The 18,612-nt window shown below is 51.3% G+C and overlaps 5 protein-coding genes across 5 annotated transcripts; 2 read left to right on the top strand and 3 right to left on the bottom strand.

Moving 5' to 3' along the window:
• Nucleotides 1–1,261: 1,261 nt before the first annotated feature.
• On the top strand, nt 1,262–1,969 carry BDZ99DRAFT_467396 (uncharacterized protein; the record flags this gene model as incomplete). The annotated part of the gene is made up of 2 exons (XM_033721012.1): nt 1,262–1,657; nt 1,748–1,969. 2 exons carry the CDS (start codon nt 1,262–1,264, stop codon nt 1,967–1,969), a joined length of 618 nt encoding a protein of 205 aa, XP_033571679.1.
• Nucleotides 1,970–3,747: 1,778 nt separating this feature from the next.
• On the bottom strand, nt 3,748–9,191 carry BDZ99DRAFT_150837 (uncharacterized protein). Its single transcript, XM_033712781.1, has 3 exons — nt 5,818–9,191; nt 5,644–5,761; nt 3,748–5,587 (listed from the first exon to the last, which is right to left on the bottom strand). The coding sequence occupies exons 1-3, from the start codon at nt 8,975–8,977 to the stop codon at nt 3,829–3,831; spliced, it is 5,037 nt and encodes a 1,678-aa protein (XP_033571678.1). The 5' UTR covers nt 8,978–9,191; the 3' UTR covers nt 3,748–3,828.
• Nucleotides 9,192–9,792: 601 nt separating this feature from the next.
• On the bottom strand, nt 9,793–13,367 carry BDZ99DRAFT_425584 (RSC complex subunit Rsc9). Its single transcript, XM_033717096.1, has 5 exons — nt 13,288–13,367; nt 13,025–13,240; nt 12,683–12,942; nt 11,237–12,557; nt 9,793–11,188 (listed from the first exon to the last, which is right to left on the bottom strand). The coding sequence occupies exons 1-5, from the start codon at nt 13,320–13,322 to the stop codon at nt 10,111–10,113; spliced, it is 2,910 nt and encodes a 969-aa protein (XP_033571677.1). The 5' UTR covers nt 13,323–13,367; the 3' UTR covers nt 9,793–10,110.
• Nucleotides 13,368–13,486: 119 nt separating this feature from the next.
• On the top strand, nt 13,487–15,365 carry BDZ99DRAFT_525536 (uncharacterized protein; the record flags this gene model as incomplete). Its single annotated transcript, XM_033726007.1, has 4 exons — nt 13,487–13,718; nt 13,783–14,012; nt 14,098–14,253; nt 14,304–15,365. 4 exons carry the CDS (start codon nt 13,487–13,489, stop codon nt 15,363–15,365), a joined length of 1,680 nt encoding a protein of 559 aa, XP_033571676.1.
• Nucleotides 15,366–17,350: 1,985 nt separating this feature from the next.
• BDZ99DRAFT_467391 (uncharacterized protein) lies at nt 17,351–18,240 on the bottom strand. Its single transcript, XM_033721011.1, has one exon. The coding sequence runs from the start codon at nt 17,845–17,847 to the stop codon at nt 17,644–17,646; it is 204 nt and encodes a 67-aa protein (XP_033571675.1). The 5' UTR covers nt 17,848–18,240; the 3' UTR covers nt 17,351–17,643.
• Nucleotides 18,241–18,612: the final 372 nt, after the last annotated feature.

Genomic DNA, 18,612 nt, shown 5'->3' with positions numbered 1-18,612 from the left:
GCGGCAGCTAGACCTACAGGTATACCTACAGAACGCACGCCGACAGTTCCACCGCCAGGACCGCCTATTTTTGTAGCCCCCCGTCCAGCTCCTGTTGCTTAGAGTGCTCCTCAGTCGGCCGCTACACTAGCTATCACGGAATTCAACGATTTGCTTACTAATCCGCCCGAGTTTGAGCATGCAGTAATACCTAGGCCCCCCCCTACTGCCGCACCTACGCCCGCACCTACTACTGCATCTACTGCTGCACCTAAGAAGTATAGCCGGCCGCCTGGTGCAAAGGATAAGGCACCTAGGAAGAAGGCAGCACCACGGAAAGGGGCTGCGCAGCGTCATAATAGCGCTTATCCTGAGCCTTAGCCAGCTCCTCAGCCTTAGCTAGCTCCTCAGCCTCAGGCAGCGCCAGCGCTGCTTCCTTATGAGGAGCTCCAATATTAGATAGCATTATACGAGCAGTATATAGAGGGGTTGATGGATCAGGATAGCCAGGAAGGCGCGGCGGCAATGTAGGGGGGCCAGGTTTAATGCAGAGAGGCCGTAATAAGGTGAGGATTTAACTGTTTTGGCATGCTTATAGGCACGTAGGCACGTAGGTAGCAATACAACGGCCTATATACACTGTAGGAAACGGGAAGTATGCATAGTAAAACGGGTATACTGCACAGCCTTGCCATAAGTAGCCTCACGTACGGCCTTACGTACGGCCTCACGTACGGCCTCACGTACGGCCTTACGTACGGCCTCACGTGAGGCCTTACGTGTAGCTGGCCTATATATATAGCCTCACGGAAACGGTAAGAATGCACAATAAAATAGTAAGGCTGTACAGCCTTCCCATTTCATATAGATGCGCGTGAGAATTAAGCGCCGGAGCTTCCTCCGAGCCCTCCGGACCAATTAGAAGATTAGACGTAAGAAGGGTGTATACGGAGTAGAAAAGGGGTGTACACCGAGTAAATATAGGGTGTACATTTAGCAGCGCCCTTAAAGAACCCCCCAGCATTGTGCACCACGCCCCACATCATTCTCGACTTGATAATCTAATTATCTTCGTGACAATTACTACTCAGACGACGACAGCTAGCACGGTTACTACCCAAATCGCTATACTACAGGCGCTCTGCCCTACCACACTTGCCTCCTCTTTCCTTCTGCAATGGACACCACTCCCGAAGATCATTTAGCAAGGCCAGAACCAAGGCATCCAGCGGCACCACTCCCGGAATGGGGTCCAGATGGACCCCCGAGTGTGATACTCCAAATGGGGGCTCGCATAACACGACTTAACGATGACGCGATTGCAAAATCTGGCAGTAGAGTACTGCCCCGGGAAGAGGCTGCTCTAAGGCTTGTGGGCAAACTGTCTGATGTTCCAGTCCCTAAGGTGTTATATTCTCACTACTCTAAGTTAGATGGCGACCTATTTATAAGTCTTAGTCCAGGATTAACTCTAAAGGACCTCTGGGATACTCTTAATAAGAAAACAAAGGAGCGACTCTATCACGATATTTGGAGCCTAATTAGAAAGATTCGCCAGATTCTAAAACCGCCAGAGTTTAACAACTTCTTCCTTTGCTTAGCCGACGGATCTTGCAGCCAGAACGTGTATATTAAGGATCTAGAATCTCCTCCTCGGCCTCTTATTAATAATGCTGCCGTTCAAGCTTGGATATTTAAACGCTACTACCATTTCTATAGCCGAAGATATACTAAAGAGGAGATACTTACTATACTTCCTTACTCTTAGAGCTCTGTCTTTACGCACGGCGATATAGCACTACAAAACATTATAGTCGACTACTACACTTACAAAATTACTGGGCTTATTAATTGGGAGTTTGCCGGTTGGTATCCGGATTATTGGGAATATTTGAGAATCCACAAGCCTATTAACGACAAAAACTGGCGGGAATGGATGGATCGTACAGCACTGCAGAAATGGGATTTGGCAGGAAATGTGGATGGATAGAGGACGTTTTCGGATGGGAAAGGGGAGCAGGGAGAGCCGTGCACTCCACGTAGTGTTAATCATTTGAGACTGTACGATCTTTGAAGGCTGTAAGATACTGGAAATGTGTTGCTTTGAATGGTGAGCACTGAAGTGCGCACTCACTGTTAATTGCATGGATGTGGGACCTCGTAGTGCAAGCAAGGCACGCAGCTTATAGGGCTATTCGTATGCAGAGCCCCCGAACGCACTCCTAAGGAGGCAACTATTTAAGGGACGGCGAGTGGGTAAAAAGATGCTCTATAAGGCCTCGGCAGGCCTTCGATGAGGCCTGCCGTGATGTAGTGGAGGAGAGCGGTGGCTAGCGTGGTATTGAGTTAAAAACTCTGCTTAGCGGCCACTAGAAATAGACCTCTCCATTTATTTGTAAAATTTGATTTCAGAACACTATTCTGGCCTGGACCCTTACTACTAAAGATTAGAGTACAACATACAAGATGCCGTACTATTCTAAAGCTGGCGCCATAGGGATTGGTACAAATTTGGCAGAATTAGGGCTAGTACAAGATGCATACTATTCCAAAGCTGGCGTTATAGAATTGGTACAACTCGCATACCAGTATAATTCAGTAGAATTAGGGCTAGTACGAGAGGCATACTATTATAAAGTTGCGGCATGGGGATTAGTACAATATCTGTACTATTCTAAAGGTCGTACTATTACAAAGCACTAAAATAGGAACTAGTCTGCGTTGCGTACTATTCTAGAGTTTATATTATACAGGCGAACTATCATAAAATGGCATAATTTGTACTATTACTAAGAGCCTACCAGTACGAAAAGGGAAGAGGAGCCCCAACGGGCTTCTCACAATGTATTATTACGAAATTGGGGACAATTGCCCCAGGACAAGGGAAGACGAGCCCAAACGGGCTCAAACCCCGATCGTAAATAGCCAATCGGTTTGGGCCCTCTCATTAACCTTAATACTAGGCAGGATAAGAGCTACGTTGTTCGCTAGGAGCTTGACCAGATACGAGACACCTGGGTAGCGCCGAAAATATATACCTCCCCTGTCTCATCCAATCGCACGGCAACAGACACCCACACCATAGATTCCAAAGCCATGGGACATTGATGGGGCGAAGAAATCTTACCATACGAAGTGTGTGGGTAGTTTGTAGAGAGAAATGTTGACGAATCACGACAAACGGCTGAGAGAACCAACAGAGCAGTGCATGGCAGCCAATAAAGATGAGATGTTTCTAAGCTAATATGGCAGATTCAACAAAGGCCATACAGCGTACAGGAAGCCACGAGGTTAAGCACGCGTGAAGGTGACAAATACTCGACATGGCGGCGAGTAAAAGGTGCCAAGGACCCTGTACAAGAGGAATATGACCGGGATTGAAGGCCGGGGCTTTACTCTCGGCATGGCGGGAAAGGCCCCCATAAAACGGCGTTATAAACGTCCATTTTCGGAGGGGTATTTACCACAAACCTGCGTTTATTTGTGAGCTCTTGTGTCCTTCCAACCTGGTGGTTTAGGTTGGGACGAAATGGTTGCGATGATGGATCACGAATCACCGATAGAGTCACCTATTGAGGTGAATTCCTGCACTACTAAATGCAGCCTTCCTCTTTCTTTCCTTTTTTTGCTATATCTAAACCGATCAACATTGAAAAGAGAGAGCCTCGTTTGGACAGACCAAAGATGAAGTTGAAAAATAGAACAAGGTCTCAGAGTACCATATAGGGTGTTGTCCTAGGATTGCAGGCAACAGAGGAGTCTATTATGCAGTCAATGCTCTGAGCTATGCTATGTATGTACGTCAACGATGTATGTACTCAAGGAGATAAACGCTGTGAGCGCGCACCCTCAACTCGCCGCTCCAGCTCCTGGAGGCGCAATGTTCTCCCTTCCCGGGCCCTGCGCCTTCCCACCCCTCCCTCCACCTCGTCCGCTACCTCTTGGCCCCCTACTCTTCGGCTTTGCAGTCTCTTGCCCTCCATTGTGCTTGGCCGGCGCTGAAGGAGGTGCCGTAGGTGGCGCAATAGCTCCCTCCCCTGGCTGAGCAGGCCGCGCCTCAGGAACCTCCTTGTCCTTCTTCCCACGGCCCCGTCCGCCCCTCTTCCCACCCCTCTTCCCACCTCCTCTACCCCGCACGTTTTTCTCACGCTCTTCAGTCAGTCGACGGGCCTCTTCCTCCTGCATGACGCGCTTACTCTCCTGCTCCCACCATTCTTGGAACTCCTGTTCTTGCTGGATCTCCTGCAAGCTGCGTTTAGCGGCAGCTTCACGGATGGCGTCTTTCTCTGCCTGTTGCTGAGACAGAACGTCTTGTAAGGCGAGGAATTGAGACGGCGAGGCGGCAGAAAGTGCAGTGGCGGGGAGGGGGTTATGACGGATTGAATGGGGGCGTATTATGGGATTTGACGTCGAGGACGAACTTGAGGGAGGCGGGATGACGTTGTTAGGATTCGATACGCTTCGACTTTGCGAAGGCGGTATTGGGGATTTGCCCTTTGCTTGGCCGCTGTTAGCAATCGTTTGTCGCATTGTCATTTGAGGGGTACTGTTTGTACGACTGGTATTAGGGTTGGTTGCTAAGGCAGGGCTACCGCTAAGGTCGGAGTTGTTATCGTAGTGAACGGGACGCCATGGTGATATTGTAGGCGGAGGTTGCTGTGTCTTGTCGTTTACCGGCGGCGTCAGTGGTTGTCCGAGCTGTTGTGCTTGTTGTAGACGTTTCCGCTCTCTTTGAGACATCTTGGAGGTAAATGAACCAATAGGTTTCCCATCTTTGATATCGTCGTTTGCCAACCCGATCGCTAGACCAGATGGTCTGGCCGGGGAGGTCTGAGCCATGATGTCTCTCATATCGAGTCGAGGAGTGCTCAAGGGTGTGCTACCCCAAGGGCGATCTGAGCTTTTCATCGCCGGTGTTTGGGGAGAGCCAAGATTGCCTGACGATTCAACACCTAGGTCGGGGGAGAGTCGAGACTTCCTTCTAGCACTTGCCCAAAGTTCTTCTGGAGATCCTACAGGCGTAAACTCGTCATCCAGGCGACAGAAGGTCGGATCAGTATCGCCTGGCTCTTTTCCTTTCGACTTCTCTGGTGGTGCGTCCTCTTCATCGCTCGACATCTCGAACATGAGATCCGTTAGAGAATTTTTGCCTTTTAAAATGGGCGTGAGAGCTGGGCTCAAGCGCCCCCGCCTGAAATGAGTTCCTTTTGCCCTATGAAGCTGACCTTCACCCCGGTCTGTCGAGTTGATGTTTGCCACTTCAGCTTGTTGGAGCTGAGGTGACCCTGTGAAAGAAGCCGACTTGATGTCTTTGGAAGATTTTCGTCGGTTTTTTTGTCGAAGTGGAGACGTAGACAATTCTTCTAGACTTTGAGCCCTAAATGAACCAGACATCTGCCTATCACCTTGATTATATTTGTTGGAAAGGATGATGGAATCAACCTTAGCCCGTCTGGCTCGGTCAACTTGTTCAACAAGGCCGGGGTATTTTTCAAGAAGAAGTGCTTCTGCTCTACCGCTTTTGGCAAATGGCAAATATGCAAGCTGATTGTCACGGGCTACTTGATTGAGTTCGAGCAATAGATCTTCGTCGAGTTCATCAAGGGAGCTAGGTAGATTATCAGATGTCGTTAAATCTATAGGGGCTGTGGAGAGAGGGCTTACCCGTTCTGCATGACTGCCTCTAGGCTCAGGCAGATATACTCCAATCCGGCATTTTTTAACTCGGTCACTGAGCTGGGCGCGATAGCGTTTAGAAGTTGGCAAACATTGCGAGCATTGACTAAGTAAGCTGTTAGTACCCTTGCCCTTTGGACATTTCTTAGTTCATATGCATACCGTAGCGGCCAACCACCTTCTGGCAAGCTTGAGACAGCCGATCCAGCATCAGTTCGTTCGCCACTCCCATCACATCCATCACGTGGTCAAGAAGCTCATCCAGAGCGAGAATGTCGTTGAAGTCATCACTGACGACGTCGTCAAATAGTTCTTCCCCGGCATCGGCGTATATGTGACGAACAACAAGCCAGAAGACGCGGGTGTCGACATGCTTGAGGTCGACGTTGATCGCATCTGACGGTCCTGCTAACAGATCACGCCTCCCAGCAAGCCACTGCCCTCCTGCTCTACCCTTGAACATCCCGTGGAAGAAGGGACACCTTTGACATATGATGGCTGAATGTAATTTCAAATCGCCGTCAGAAAGCTGAACTAAAACGTCGCCGTCTTCGAAGATAGAAGCATTCTTGATAGCAAGCTCCATGTCGAGATTCATGGACTTTACGGGAGTAATCATTTGCCGTGTTGAACGCTCGAGTTGTCGAATTTCTAACCGAGAGGCTAACTTCATAATCTCAGTCCTCGAATTACGGAACCTGACGGCCATCTTAGGTAATGACCGAGCTGCATGCCAGAAGTCGACAACGGAGTCTGTGTAGACGAACAGAACCAAATTAAAGATCGTCAAAAAGTCAACACCCTGAAATAACACCGTAGTCTTCCCCGTGATCTGATCATGAGTAACGGTCGCGATATCCAACATGTCGACATCACAGTCTTGCCTTGTAGCTAGAGCTTGTCGTATTACGCGACTACGACCTGAAAACATGAACCGATGGGCAGGTATGCGGACCTCTGAGCTACTCGTTCCAATGTCAAGGTCATATTCGCGATCGTCCGCACTGATGTTTTGGCGGATTACATCTGCAACCTCACTTTCGAGATCCTTTGATGCAAGCACGCGCTTCCGAAGTGACACTACTTTCGAAGGTCGTTGCCAAAATCGAGGACTGGGGTTTTCGTCGTCTGAGTTCTCTTCGTAGTTGGTGAGAGCACGGAATGCCAACAGTGGCTCAACATCCGTCCATAAGGAGAGCTCATCAACGACAATTTGCGTTCTTGTCACGTCACAGTCTCTACGGACAGCAGCATATGCTCCGAATGCTGAAGCTCGCACAGCCGTAACCCGCGTAAGACCTGGGACTCGAGAGAACTTGTAATCTTTCGGTCTGTAATCTCCGATTCCAGAGGCGGTTGCGTCTTTGATCGTCGCCCTCTTGGTCCTTCGCCAAACGCTGCCCGCCTCCGTAGTCAGGATGATCGATCCATCTTGGTCCACAGCAACATCTCTTGCTACCATATGCCCCTTTTTGGCAGACCAGATCCGGTAGGGTTGAGAAAGAGCTCCACGAATCTTGGTGGGATTTGTAGTGGAAGTACTGGTATCTTGGCTTGTCTCAGATCGCTTGCTGACGGCGACAGTAAAGAGATCCCCAGAAGTAGACAACGCACAAATGGTATCGCCGCCACAGGTTAATTTGCAGATCCTATTTGGTGTCGCATAATAATTTGTCGTGAGGAAGCTCCTTTTCAAGAAGTAATTCGTGAATCCCTCCAAGTCGAAGGAGAGCTTGGAGTACCCAAAGTTTGCAAATACCCATACGTCGTGGTTCTCAAGCAAGCAAACCGTGGCGCCATCAATGGCGGACACAGAGCTAATATTGGAAGAAAAGAGCGATGCCGCAATCTTTCGGGGAGTGGATTGAACTTCAAGGGATCGCGCGTCCGAGCCGGTGATTCCCAATTGGCCTTCATTTTTGCCGAAAGTGAATAGCGAATTTGCCGTGTGCGCGACTGAATGAACACGAGAAGCAGCAACGCCAATGACAAGCTCTCTCTTTAGAGGCCCGAATATTTGACGCGGCGAGGTCCCTTTTGGATCTTCGTCGATAAGCGTTGTAGTCTTAGGCAAGTTATAACCTAATTGGCCATATGCGTTATTACCCCAAGAAAAAATCTCTCCGTCGTCAGTAATAGCCAGAGTATGATTTTGGCCTAACGCCACAGCCATGACCTTTTTCTGACCCAAGCCGCCCCCTTCGATGCAGGTGAACTGATATCTAGTTGTTTCGTGTCCGAGCCCAAGGCGAGCACCTGGCCCATGTCCGCAGACATAGAGGTTCGATACTGGATCAGTAGTCAAGACCGCGGTATGCAGCTTCGACATTTGTACGTCTTGAATGACTAACGGGGTGTTCCGAATGACTGTCGGCAGCTCCGTTACAGACTTTTGAGCTACCCATGTCGGTTCAGAAATCGTGTCTCTCGTAGGAGGGCCCCTGGAGGCGGCAGCCTCATTGACCGGAACATTCATGGCTGACCACTTCTGCATTTGCTTCTCTCGGGATTCGGCGTAGAATCTCTGCACTAGGTGGTCAGGTCTCCTGATAGTGACGCGCTCCGGAAATTGTCGATCGTCCTCATCCCCAAAACCGAGAGTGACGTTTTTGTTGCTCCCAAACGTGAAGACCTCATCACCTTCGAGATTGATGAGCGGCCGAGCGGATTTTCGATGGGAGCCGTCCTCGTTTCTGTCCGCACTCTCGCCAGCACCTCCATCGCTATCCGAGTCCGAATCTCCAGCTACTCTTGGATCATCTGGCCGGACTACTCTATCTTTGATAGTCATGGAAAAGAGGTCCAAGGGTCCGTTCCCTTCTTTGTCCTTGATCTTCACCAACCCTCGAGCTAACCCATATCCAAGGATATCCTGCGCATCCCTGTTGAGTATTATACGCGCAATGGCAATATTGCCAAAGTAGAAGGCTCGGTGAAGCGCAGTCCATCCATTCTCCTGGTCCTGAATATACAAATCCGTCAGGGGCTGTTCCAAGAGAGCCTGAGCGAAGGCTATGGCATTATCCGACGTTATTGTCGCGGCGTGGTGCAAGATAGTAAGGCCAGTCGCATCTCTGCTATTGATATCCGCCCTCGTTAGTGGCACCGCTAACGTGCCGGTAGCTTTCCGCGACTTGGTTTGCAATGTTGGTGAAGCTCCCAAGCTGCTCGGACTGTTCAGCGAGTCCCCCAGATTCCCTCCCTGCCAGCCAGGAGGGCCTTTCTGTGCCCCCGGTCGTGCATTGTAGCTGCCACTCTCCAAGATATGACGGAAGTTCTCGACATCGTCTTCAAGGAAGTATTTCCAAAGATATCCACTCATGTGCCGAATATTTGCGGGAGTAATCCTGTTGCTTCGACAAATGCACCTCGCTATGACCACGGTTGGGTCAAAGCCTATTTAAAGGTGCTAGAGTACGAAGCTGGGAAAGACTCCAGAGGGGAGAAGCCGACTTCGCGCAGAAAGTGGCAATGAGTCCAGGCAAGGTGTCGGTACAGTGGCTTTGCAGGTAAGCGGAGCAATGGACGAGGAGTCGGCGTCGACAGATGAAATAGGCTGGTTGGGCAAAGGCCTCGTTTTGTGTAATGCAGACCAGGTGTTTACCGGAGGAGTTCTGTTTGTGGTTGTGTCAGCGATGTGCTTGTCGCGACCGGCGTCGGGTATCGCGGGGTACATGACGCAGCTTGTTCATCAACGCGTCGCGTCTACAACGTACCTGGCCGGTTGCTTGATCACAGAGATTCTTGAGGGATGCGGAAGGCTTCACCGAAGAAAACTGAGCGAGGGGTTGTAGGCGGAATGTGGCGACGTGGAAACTGGGGGTATTTTGAGATGACTCCAGGCCGAAGAGTGCGAACCGGCGGGCCAATCACAGCTCCACGTCCTCCCACTGCCCCTTCTGGTAGGAATGCATGTAAAGCCGTGTCGCCCTCCATAGCCAGACATATTGGACATACGAAATGCTCACAAGCAGAGTTTGACCAGGAGCTCACTGCAGCTTCGGAAGCGGTGCTCCGCGTTCGCGCATCGCGCACCGCGCACGTCCTGCATGCAGTTGGCGGTGTGCTAGGGGCAGCATAAGGCGAATGGCGCTTGGCAGCAGCTTCATAAGCTGTTGATCTCCTCGATTTTGTTTGAAAATGTTTACTATGTATAGGTTGAATATCATGTAAAGATCAGATACTAAAGGGCGAAAGACTACTCTAGCGTACACGTGTTGTGGTAATGATAATGGCCTTGCAATGCTTGACAGTAGGTTATCCGAGTCGAGGGAATCATCGCTCGAAGACTACCTAGTATTACCGAAACTCCAGGGCTGTTGCTCCAAAAGGAGATCATGATGAAATCTCCCTGCCCATATCCATCTAGGATGCTTGTCCCAACGCCTGAAGATATCCCTAGTCGTACAAAGCGCCAGACGCGCTGCAGCGGTGAAAGCAAATATCAAACCCATACTACCCTCCGCCCGCCGCGATCGCTTTCGTAAGGGTGACCATATACTCCCTTAGCGTTAAGTTATGCGCCATAACGAAGTACAGCTGATCCTTCACCGGCGCAAAGACTCTCCTGACCCAGCCATCGCGCTCCTCTATCATGACATCTTCCTCTCCTCCGCGGGTTTTGGGTGGGACTGGCACACCATCTTCCTTGGGCGGATCCTCCAGCTTCGCCATCTGCCTGGCCAGATTCCTCAGGACAAGCACGCTAGCGAGAGGAAGACCAGCCGCATCACTTCGTTCGTCCGTCGCGGTGTTCATGTACCTGAAAGCCGGAGGGTTCTGCGCTGGCGGTAGAGTCATACTATACCCCATACCCGCTTGCTGGCCATAAGGCGGTGCCGGCTGGAATTGCGCGTAATTTAACTGTGCCGATGTCGCGAGAAGGGTCGCATTCGATGGAGTCCTGTTATGTTTCCTCTGGCTATGGCTCAGGGAGCTGTCCGGGAGGTGGGTCTTCACGTGCTGGCCAACCTCATATGCAGACTCGGAACCCTCCGCAGAGTAATGCGTGCAGCCCCCCCAATGGCAGTTGTAACGAGCTTGTGGAGGCGTAGCATCGCCGTTCGTCATGCTGATATCAGGCTTGGTCTCCAGGAGCCACTTGCCAGAGTCGTCCTTCGGAATTTTGAGATGCGTCGACAGGATGTGCTCCCACAATGCTTTCGCATTTGGGCAGTAAATACCACATTCAAGAGATGGCGTCGTGTGTTTCGTGTCTGCATGCCCATTCAAGTACGCTGGAGGGTGCCATTGACAGCGCATGTAGGAGCGCCGAGTGATGGGATCCACAGGAGTAGCGCGGGCTCGGATACCACGGATGGTATATTTTTGTTGCGTGGCACTTATTTGAAGGACTTGAGCGGTGGCGCCAGGAAAGGTAGAGGACACATTGGTAATGAAGTCTTTAGCCGGCATGAGCATCTTGTGAAGAGGCTCAGCTTGCATTACGTCGTTGAAAGCTTGGTTATAGGCACTCCATAAGGCGATTTGCGTGATTTCGCCTGTTGGGTCTTCCTCAAAACAAGCACGCAACCTATTAGATGAATTAGCAAAGCAATACTACCCAACAGGAATCACCTACCATTGTGAGCTTCGTTCTGGCTCGTCCAACGTCACTAACTGTTCGATTATGGGAATGGAAAGTTTCTGAGGGGTATCTGCGACTATTTGGTGTCTCGTCGGAGGCCTGTTGCTCCTTCGTTCTTCCAGTAGCGTATTGTTGTATAACAGAAATCGTACGAGTTGCTGGACCAAACTTTCCACGTTGACCTCGTGGACGAAAATGTCGACGTTGTCCATGATCGAAGTGAATTGGTAGAGGAAATCGAGACACGCGTTTCTGAGTTCTTCGTCTTCCACCAGAAGCCAGTCGCATATTTGCTGTAAAGCCTTAGCTGGTACATCCATAAGTCGATTGTTAACCTCCAAGGTCATGGAAATCCGAGCGATAGCCCGTAGCGATGTGATGATTCGTCCACGGTCATTCGATTCGATCTGCGCCAGCAGTGACCGGTAGAGGGGGTCCTGGGAGTCCAGCGTCCAGAATTTGGTCAATTGCTCTGCGATCTCGAGCAAGTAATGTTGAAGCTCTACAACGGCTGCGTGATGTGGGAGGTTCAGAACGACAACGATCAAGTCTCGGATTGACGGTATCTTGGATAAGAATGCGGCGTTTTCCTCGAGCATGGTCATATTCCGGAGTATCAGGCCTGCCTCATTGATCCTTCCAAGAGCTGTCGTTACTTCTGCGGGAAGAAGGTCGTCTTGCATGTCGAGAGCCGTTAAGGTTCTTATTCTTTGCAACAGATCTGAAGTCCCGGTCAATCCGTTCAGTACGTGGATGCCCAAATCCATTTCCTCTTCGAGATAAGAGATCTCGAACTTGACATCGTAGAACAGTGAGGACGCTCCAATGACTCGACTTACCAAAGCCTCAGCGAGTCCAGGAAATCCATCGAAGCGGTACTTATCGCCCCGCTCGTGGGATATTTTCACGAGATGGTGGAGCGCATAAGCTTCTTCCTCGTCGGTGCAGGATTGTAGGGATAGAAGCGCACGGATGTATATGTTGGGTCCCATGAAGCCAGTACCCGGGAGCATCATTCCCTTGTATGGTTGTATGCCCCTCGAAGGTTTGTTGGCGGTGAGGAGTTTGTTTCGCAGATTTTTGAAATGATCGGGGTTGTTTCCGGGTGTGACCACGGGCTTTACAGAAGAAGGGAGGGGAGCGCGAGGCTCGTAGTTCGCGATCGTCATCGCAGCACCCGATCCATAAGTGCCATTTGTATGCGCCACACCACTGGCAGGTGTTGGAGAGTTCATGTTGCCTGAAGAATGTCTCGTTTGTCTGGTTGAGAGGTCTGGTTGGAACAGAACGCGCTGAGGAGGTGCGTGGCGGAGAGCTGGCGCAAGTTAGGAAGACGATCCTTCAGAAAAATATTGGTTGCGAGTGTAAAACACGGTATTGTGACAAGAATCTGGTGGAGCTGCGACTGGACGCGTGGAGATAATGAGAGTGACAACCAACCTCGAGTGACCCTTCCTCCTGTGCTCCCGGGCTCATCTACCTCCATTTTATCCTCTTTTGGCGTCTTATGTGACTCTGCGTCCGAGCCCTCGATGTCCCTGTCTTCACTGTTTCCTAGGAGTTTGTCTGCTTCCCTGCTCGCGGGTCGAAAGTAATTCTCGACGGTTCGGCTCAGCAGGTCGCCGCCTTTTGCTGAAACATCCTCTAGTATTTCCTTGGGCGGAGGCTCGCGCTTGTGGATGTCGGAGATCTCGTATGCGCTGGTGAGAAATATTAGCCAGAATGGTGCAGGTGGTGAAGGTGAGAGGTGAGAGGTGAGAGGTGAGAGATGAGAGAACGTACGCGAGGTTTTTGTAGTATGCGCTCTTCACAATAAACGCCTGGGTCGTTAAAGTGCTGCTCCCTGGGAGAAACTCGCCGGTGAGCTTTCTCCAGGCTAACGGCTTACCCCGTGTATCGCACATCTTATCATAGCCGCCCTCCTCGACCACTCGTTTGTATAGTTTCAACAGATCCAGGTGCCGGGCACCAACCTTGGGTTCACGTTCGAAGTGGGTGCTGCCAGAGTCAATCTACGTCCCCACAGCGCGCAGAATATCACGTACCCTCGCTTCTTATGGTACTTCTCCAGCTTCTGCATGAACTCTTCGTATTCGGGGGTGCGTTCGACCGAAGATTCGCGTTCGCGCTCGCGCTCGCGCGCCTTGGGAGTGGGAGCCATGAGGAAGGACAGTCACGGCGCGCAAGACGGCTTTCAGGCACAATCACAGGAGCGCAAAAGCTACGGGCAAGCCGCCTGCGAGGATGGGAATTGGGCAGATTGAGGGCAGAGGGATGGACGAGGTCTACAGCGCCAGGAACAGCATTCACCGCGGCGAGGTTCCAAAGTCCCCAGTCGCAACTGCCAGCCCTGCGCGGGATCGGCTCCAGCGGCTTAGTCATGCCGCTGGACCTCCCTCGAGCTTCCATCCCAACTTCCTCACCCCCCGTCACCGCTGGGGTCCTCCAACGCTTGATCTGTTTGTGCAGCCCCTCAGTGCTCTGTCACTGATCCGAAGGATTGATTCACCACTAATCGCCTCCCACACTAACAACTGTAGCCATGGCAATGCACCATCCATCTACCGCATTAACCCCGTCTTCTCTCATCAGTCTCCGTCTAGTCAAGTTTTCTAATGCAGTTGATCCCAGCAGCGAGGCGGAAAAGTTCTCCTGGAAGCATACCACCCAGGATCTTGTCGTCGTCTTTGACTCGTTTCGAAATGACCCGCTCAACCACGCTGGACACCCTACGAAGATGATGAAGGTGATTCAAGGGACTAAAGTCTTGGTATGGCCCCTTGCATACCAGAAGCCCCATTCCACATTCCTTAGCGGCATCTTGATGTGTTCTTTTCTGACTTCGTCCTTCCTAGGAATCGGTAGACATTGAAGGGAAGATCCGAGAAGCAAATAATGTCATTGACACGTTTAGACAGCTCAACGTTGAAATTCGCCATGACCAGCTGCCTATCTCTGGTCTTGTCCGCTGTCCATTACTCGCGCTTAGATATACTCTGGCCGACAGCAAGGTGACTTTATCTGATATGCTGCCTTTTCATTAGCTCATAATCCGTTGCAGATACGAAGACTTCAATTGAAGTTTGCTTCAGAAAGCGATTTCAAGATAGTGTACGACTTTCTTACCGGCATGGGATGCCAGATTACCCAGAGTCTTCCTGGTAGCTCTACTGCACCTCCTACAGCGATTACATCCGCCGAAAGCATAGGACCATCTGGCCGGCCATCGTCATTGGCCCACCTCACTTCAGCGCCAGAAGCGACTTCTTCTAGAGGCATCGGAAGCTCTGGGATGCCTTTCTCTTCTCTTCAGCCTTCGAATTCCCAGGTTCAACAAGACGCCGCTGCAGGCTGCCAGCGACCACCGACAGCACGACTAGATTCTATATCTGAGAGTGCTTACTTGGCATCCCCTTCTCAATTGCTTCAGCGAAATTGGACTCCGTCGTTTGCGAGCGTCCCACCTTCTGACAATCTGGACGTACTGAAGGATCTCAGACAGCGGTACGTCAGTATACAGGCGTCGCCGGCTTATTCGTCACCGGGCCCACGTGATACCAATCAGATTGCATCAGCTGTACGAACTCATTTCCCTCATCTGAATACGATTGCTGAGCATGAAGCGCCAACCTCGACCTCAAGACCATTCACAGCTCCCGAATCGCAGATGGATTCGCTCTTGCAAATGATTCCTCCCCGACGTGAACTACCGTTTCGGAGAGACGGAAGTCAGGCAGGTTCGAGTCGGCCATCATCTTCGATTGATCTGCCTCCTCTACCCCGACCAAGCTTCTCGGAGCGCAATAGAAATGCAACAGAGCCGTCTCAAGTACCTAAACAAGCATCTGATCGACCGTCTGCCTCTGCTTCCGCAAGCGGCAATACCCGTCAAGCGCCTCCCTCTGCGGCTTCCTCCATTGACCGAGTTGTTGCACAGATTTCGGCTGAAGTGACCTCGAGTTCAGGTAGCACTCATAACCTAGCGTCTTATGCAACACAAGCTGTCGACGACCGAGAAACGGTGATCAGCGACTGGATGATGCAACATATCGAGGATGACGGCTTCATGACCTTGTGTGAGGATGTGTTGGGATGCTGGCGGCGAATTGGGCTCGGACTCTAGGGCACCGGATAGGAGTACATTTCAGGTAGGCTGCAGGTCACATGTATGGCGAAACGTTTGACAAATTTCGAAGCACAGTCGTCTGATTGAGATCAGCGACGTTATTTCCGCATCTTTTCCGTCCTGTATCTTTATGTACTTCTTATTTCTTCATCCTATTTCAGGCTTCTTCGCGGCGTTCGGCAGAAGCATATCAAAAGGGACGCTGCCTTGCATGGATTTCATCCCAGCTATCTTCTCATATCTAATTCACCCTTTCAAGACTAATGCTCAGTGGACGTCGGTGCACTCTCGGGTGACGCCGTCTAAAGTCGCTTGATGCATTTCCAAAATTCTAGACCAGGTCTAAACAAGTCATCCTGAGCGACGCGTAGTCTTGCTAGGCCACCCCAGACGATGTCGTCTGCTAGTTTCCACGAGGAAGGGGGCACTACAAACTCGCTGTGTGTGATTCAGGATTATCCCTCATTCACACATTAGCTTGCATCACCAAAATACCAATTCTATCATTGGACATGGCTTCTGGTGTTGATCTTTGTGGTGGACTCGGCACGCGCCGCCTCGTCGGAGCGGAGCGATGGGGCGGGATCGGGTATCGGGTGAGGCCGGTGCGCCGCCCGGGGTGTAGACAGGGGTGCTTATTCCAGGTTGAGTGACGCTTGTGTTTCTGATGATGGAAGAAGACTCCTGTTCGTGGCGCTGTGGGCCTTGGGAGGGATGATGGGTGTACGCCCGGGACGAAAGATGTCCAGGCCTGACGGGATCGGGTTAGCATCACGTACGGAATCGACGGATGGGCTACGTCGGCTTGACATACCTCTTGGGGGCGCAGAGGATGATCAGTGGTCGTGGTGTTGCTGAATTGAAGATTGGAAGCATCCGTTGCTTTCCGCGCGGGTGTAAATGCTCGAAACTAGGGAATTTTGTAAACTGACAGTGCTTGGCATACATGAATCTGGATTAGAACATACACTGATAGCGCTACCCGTGTAGCTGGTGCTCTAGTGCTTTTTTACCGCTGTCTGATTAAAGCTCACGCGTTACTTCGTAGATATTGTATTGGTGTAAGTACCCCGAGTCAACGCCGGCTGACCAGTTTTCGAAACTTCGAATAAAACGGTTTGAACAGTCTGCTAGACTTGCAGAGCCCTTCCAAATGGTGGTACCCTGCGGAGTTGTGCGTGTACGCGTGAATACCAAGACCTATCATTACAAGCTCCTCAAACATCGAGCCTTAATCAGCCCTTTACCTATGTATGCACTTCCTCATCTATAAATCGTGACTCTCCGCAACCACCCTCTCCATTCAAGCTCAAACACTACAAAATAAACGTTCAATCCCTAAACCCATACTACCCCATCCCCAATTCCCATCCCGAGCAACTCAAAAACCCGTAGTCGCAAAACTCGACTCCTCGCTCTAATCCCCTGCAACTCAACGACCTGAGCAAAGCCACCCTGCGAGGCTCATGCAGCTAGCGAAGCGCGTCATGCCGCACGGGCTTTTTGTCTCCACAATCTCAAGAAACGCGGCTAGCTACGTGCGGTCAGGTACGCGCTGCGCTGGCAACGAAGACACCGCCAGATGGTTGATGGCTCGAGGGCGGGTGTGTGTTTGGTAAGTAAGGGACGGGCGATCAGGTTCCAGATGTAGGAGGATGGGGGAGGGTGGGAGGATATCGGTTTGTGATGGATTGACTGGAGGTGCAAGTAAGAAACTGTGAGTGACAAAGGCAGAAGTAAGAAGCAGGTTCCAAGTAGAGCAAAACCACAAACTCTGTACACAAAACATAGCAACTCCATACCAAAACACCAAACCCCCATAAGCCGCCTCCAACCGCCCTTCCCCCCCACCAACTCAGCATCTCAGCATCTCAGCCAAAACCCTAAAAACCCCCCTCCCCTCATTGGCCCGGCGCCCTCCGCCCACGCACCCCAAAAAGCGCCCCATCTCTCCAATCGCCATGGCCTGATCTCATCCCATACCTCAACTAATAGTCTCAAAACCGCCCAATCACACTCCCCCCTTCCCCCCTTGTCCAACCAACCAACGCCCCAAAAAATCTTGCATCCACCACACCTTACCCTGCCGACCTCATACATGCATACACTCGGGACGTTAGTGATGCTAAGATGGTATCCCGTAGACTCGGAAAAAGTGATGACATGACATGACCACCCGCCCTAGCCACAGATCCGTTCCGGATAAGGGAAGAAGAAGAAAGTCCAATCCACGGAACGACGCCTGGGCTAGGGTTAAGGAGGAGGGTGCGTTAGCTTAGTTAGACGCGAGGGAGAGAGGCGAAAGGCGAGGAGGCTCGTGCAGTGCATGAATTAATGCGGGGAGAGGTCTGCTCGCCATCGCTTGAGCTTCAGCGCATCGCGAGGCATCGCCAGGGGGGGAGTTGGGCGGAAAGCGGGGAAGATCCGAAGAAAAAGGCGAGCTGAGGGCGGGGATCTGGCGAGGCTGGGATGGGGGCATTTGTTGACATGTCGGAGTTTATTCCCGTGAGTTGTGTGGAAATAGAGGCGTGGATGGAGTGTATGGAGTCGTACTCCACATCTCTCTCGTCCTCTCGTCCTCTCGTCCCTCGAACATCTTCACATCCTCCCGGCCTCTACCGTCCCGACCTCCCGGTTCCACTCCAGACCGCGGCGCTCGTCTACAAACGCAAGGATCCCATCCCAACTCGAGCTCCAAAAAAAGACAGTCGGTGAGAAGTCGGTGAGCTGGAGCCCGTTAGTCGGGTCAACCGCGGCATCTGCGCAATCGTCAATTCAAAACAAACGACCGGGCAACACGCCGAGCTAGCCGTTCTTTCTAACTAGCACCAGTCGTCGTTGTCAGCGCGGGAGACGAGACGAAAACTGCGGAGTGTGGAGTTTGACGCGGGCGGCGTAGTTCCAGCTGACGGTTGCGCATGCACCTCGGAAAAACTCTTTCAACTTCAGGACAGTTGGTTGGAGGTTCAGTTGGTTGGGGAACAGTGGGGGTCAGCCTTGCACGACCGCCCGCAGCATGATCGGTGAGTGAGGGTTGCAAGCTGCAGCATCATCGCGGAGAAATTTTCGCCACTTCGATAAAGCAAGTAATATACATTAAAATTTATTGTGATGGTGGTTTAGATTGTGAATATTGTTTTTCATTGTGATGTAACACATGATTGATAGATACAACGCCCCCATATCCTCTCCCGCTTAGTCTATGAATTTTGGAGAAAACAGCCCCCCACATGTGCCGCCCACC

The sequence above is a fragment of the Mytilinidion resinicola genome (genome assembly GCF_010093595.1).
Source record: "Mytilinidion resinicola strain CBS 304.34 unplaced genomic scaffold BDZ99scaffold_21, whole genome shotgun sequence".
Classification (NCBI taxonomy): Eukaryota; Fungi; Ascomycota; class Dothideomycetes; order Mytilinidiales; family Mytilinidiaceae; genus Mytilinidion; species Mytilinidion resinicola.
Note: the sequence above shows the minus strand (reverse complement) of the source record. Positions and strands in the feature narration are given on the sequence as shown.